This window comes from Hippocampus comes, unplaced genomic scaffold, assembly GCF_001891065.2.
Source record: "Hippocampus comes isolate QL1 unplaced genomic scaffold, H_comes_QL1_v1.1 scaffold376, whole genome shotgun sequence".
In the NCBI taxonomy this organism is placed as follows: Eukaryota; Metazoa; Chordata; class Actinopteri; order Syngnathiformes; family Syngnathidae; genus Hippocampus; species Hippocampus comes.
In genome coordinates this window covers 323,748-324,962 of record NW_017805507.1, presented here as the reverse complement: position 1 = coordinate 324,962, position 1,215 = coordinate 323,748, and the positions used below count along the sequence as shown (strand labels likewise).

The following is a 1,215-nucleotide window of genomic DNA, read 5'->3' as shown; positions in this document are numbered from 1 at the left end:
CCCTCAGGTGATGTCCAGGGCCCCCACCCTGCCCTCTTCATGCCTCTGGCTCCTAGTAAAAAAAAAAAAAGTTTGTTTGGCGCCCTGTTTTGGAGCCTGAAGTCGCAATATGCAAAAAACACAAAACAAAAGTTGTACATTTCCGAGCATAGTGTTGGTGGTACATTTTCAAAATAAAAATGTTTAGTTCAGAGATTCAAATTAAAATGTTACCAGTACAGTCGGGTTTTTTGTTTGTTTGTTTTGTTTTGTTTTGGGTTTTTTTAGGGGGAAAAAAAGCATTATTTCTTTGTAAAAAAAAAAAAAAAAGATTTTTTTTTACAGTCATATATTGGAAAATAAATCTTTATACCCAAAAAAGTTTTCTATTTTAAAAAGTTATATTCGTGATGAAATTCGTATATTTTTCTGAGGGCCAACGACTGCTTTTTCCATGCAAATATTAACTGTAATCATCTTTCCACTGTGTTAGCGTAAATTCGGCTTACGTCGCCAGTGTAGGAACGGAACTTCGTCGTTAACCGAGTACCACACAGAGTGTCCATATTAGCAGCCGTTTGAAAAAGCCCAAAGAGGGGCGGTGTAGTGATTCGGGTCTTGCTCCTGTGCTGGGTCTGGTGATTGGTTGACGTGTTTTCTTTTTCGGGGTGGGGGTCTGCGTACGTTCGCGTGAACCTCACGTTCAAGCAGAGGGGGGCGACTGGAGGGGATCACTTCTATGGACCATCTGTCTGCCTCGGCTCAACAAAGGAGGACGCAGGATGGTGTTGGTCCATGTCGGATATCTGGTTCTCCCCGTCTTCGGCTCGGTTAGAAATAGAGGTATGAGCACCTTTCGTTACCTTTTCGGAACCGCTTTTATTAAAAAGATTGAGGGTCGGGGAAATATTTTCAGCAATTAAATGATAAACAGACACCTGCTCGCGAACGAGCATCGCTAACATTAGCCTCGTTGCTAACTAGCGTCGTGTCATTTTCACACATACGTGCCATGGCAAAAATGTTAATTTGAAGGATTCTTTTTCTTTCTTTCTGGGGGTGAAAGCAGCAAATGACCGCACCTGTCAACCTCTTTTTTTCCCACCCGTGTTTGCTTTTTATACGTCAACGTCAGCCCGACGACGTGAAGATTTTAATATTCATAACCGCCACAGTCAAGATGACAAGTGACGTGTGTGCCTCGGCTCACCCCCCCCTCCCCCGCCCCCCAGCACC

General features: G+C 43.5%; 1 protein-coding gene across 1 annotated transcript in view; it reads left to right on the top strand.

Annotated features, from left to right (window-relative positions):
* Positions 1-347: 347 nt before the first annotated feature.
* Positions 348-1,215, top strand: part of ark2ca (arkadia (RNF111) C-terminal like ring finger ubiquitin ligase 2Ca) — an 18,010-nt gene continuing 17,142 nt past the window's right edge. The window contains exon 1 of the mRNA XM_019877634.1: positions 348-822. Coding sequence (XP_019733193.1) covers positions 762-822 — 61 coding nt within the window. The 5' untranslated portion in view covers positions 348-761. The remainder of the gene's footprint in view (positions 823-1,215) is intronic.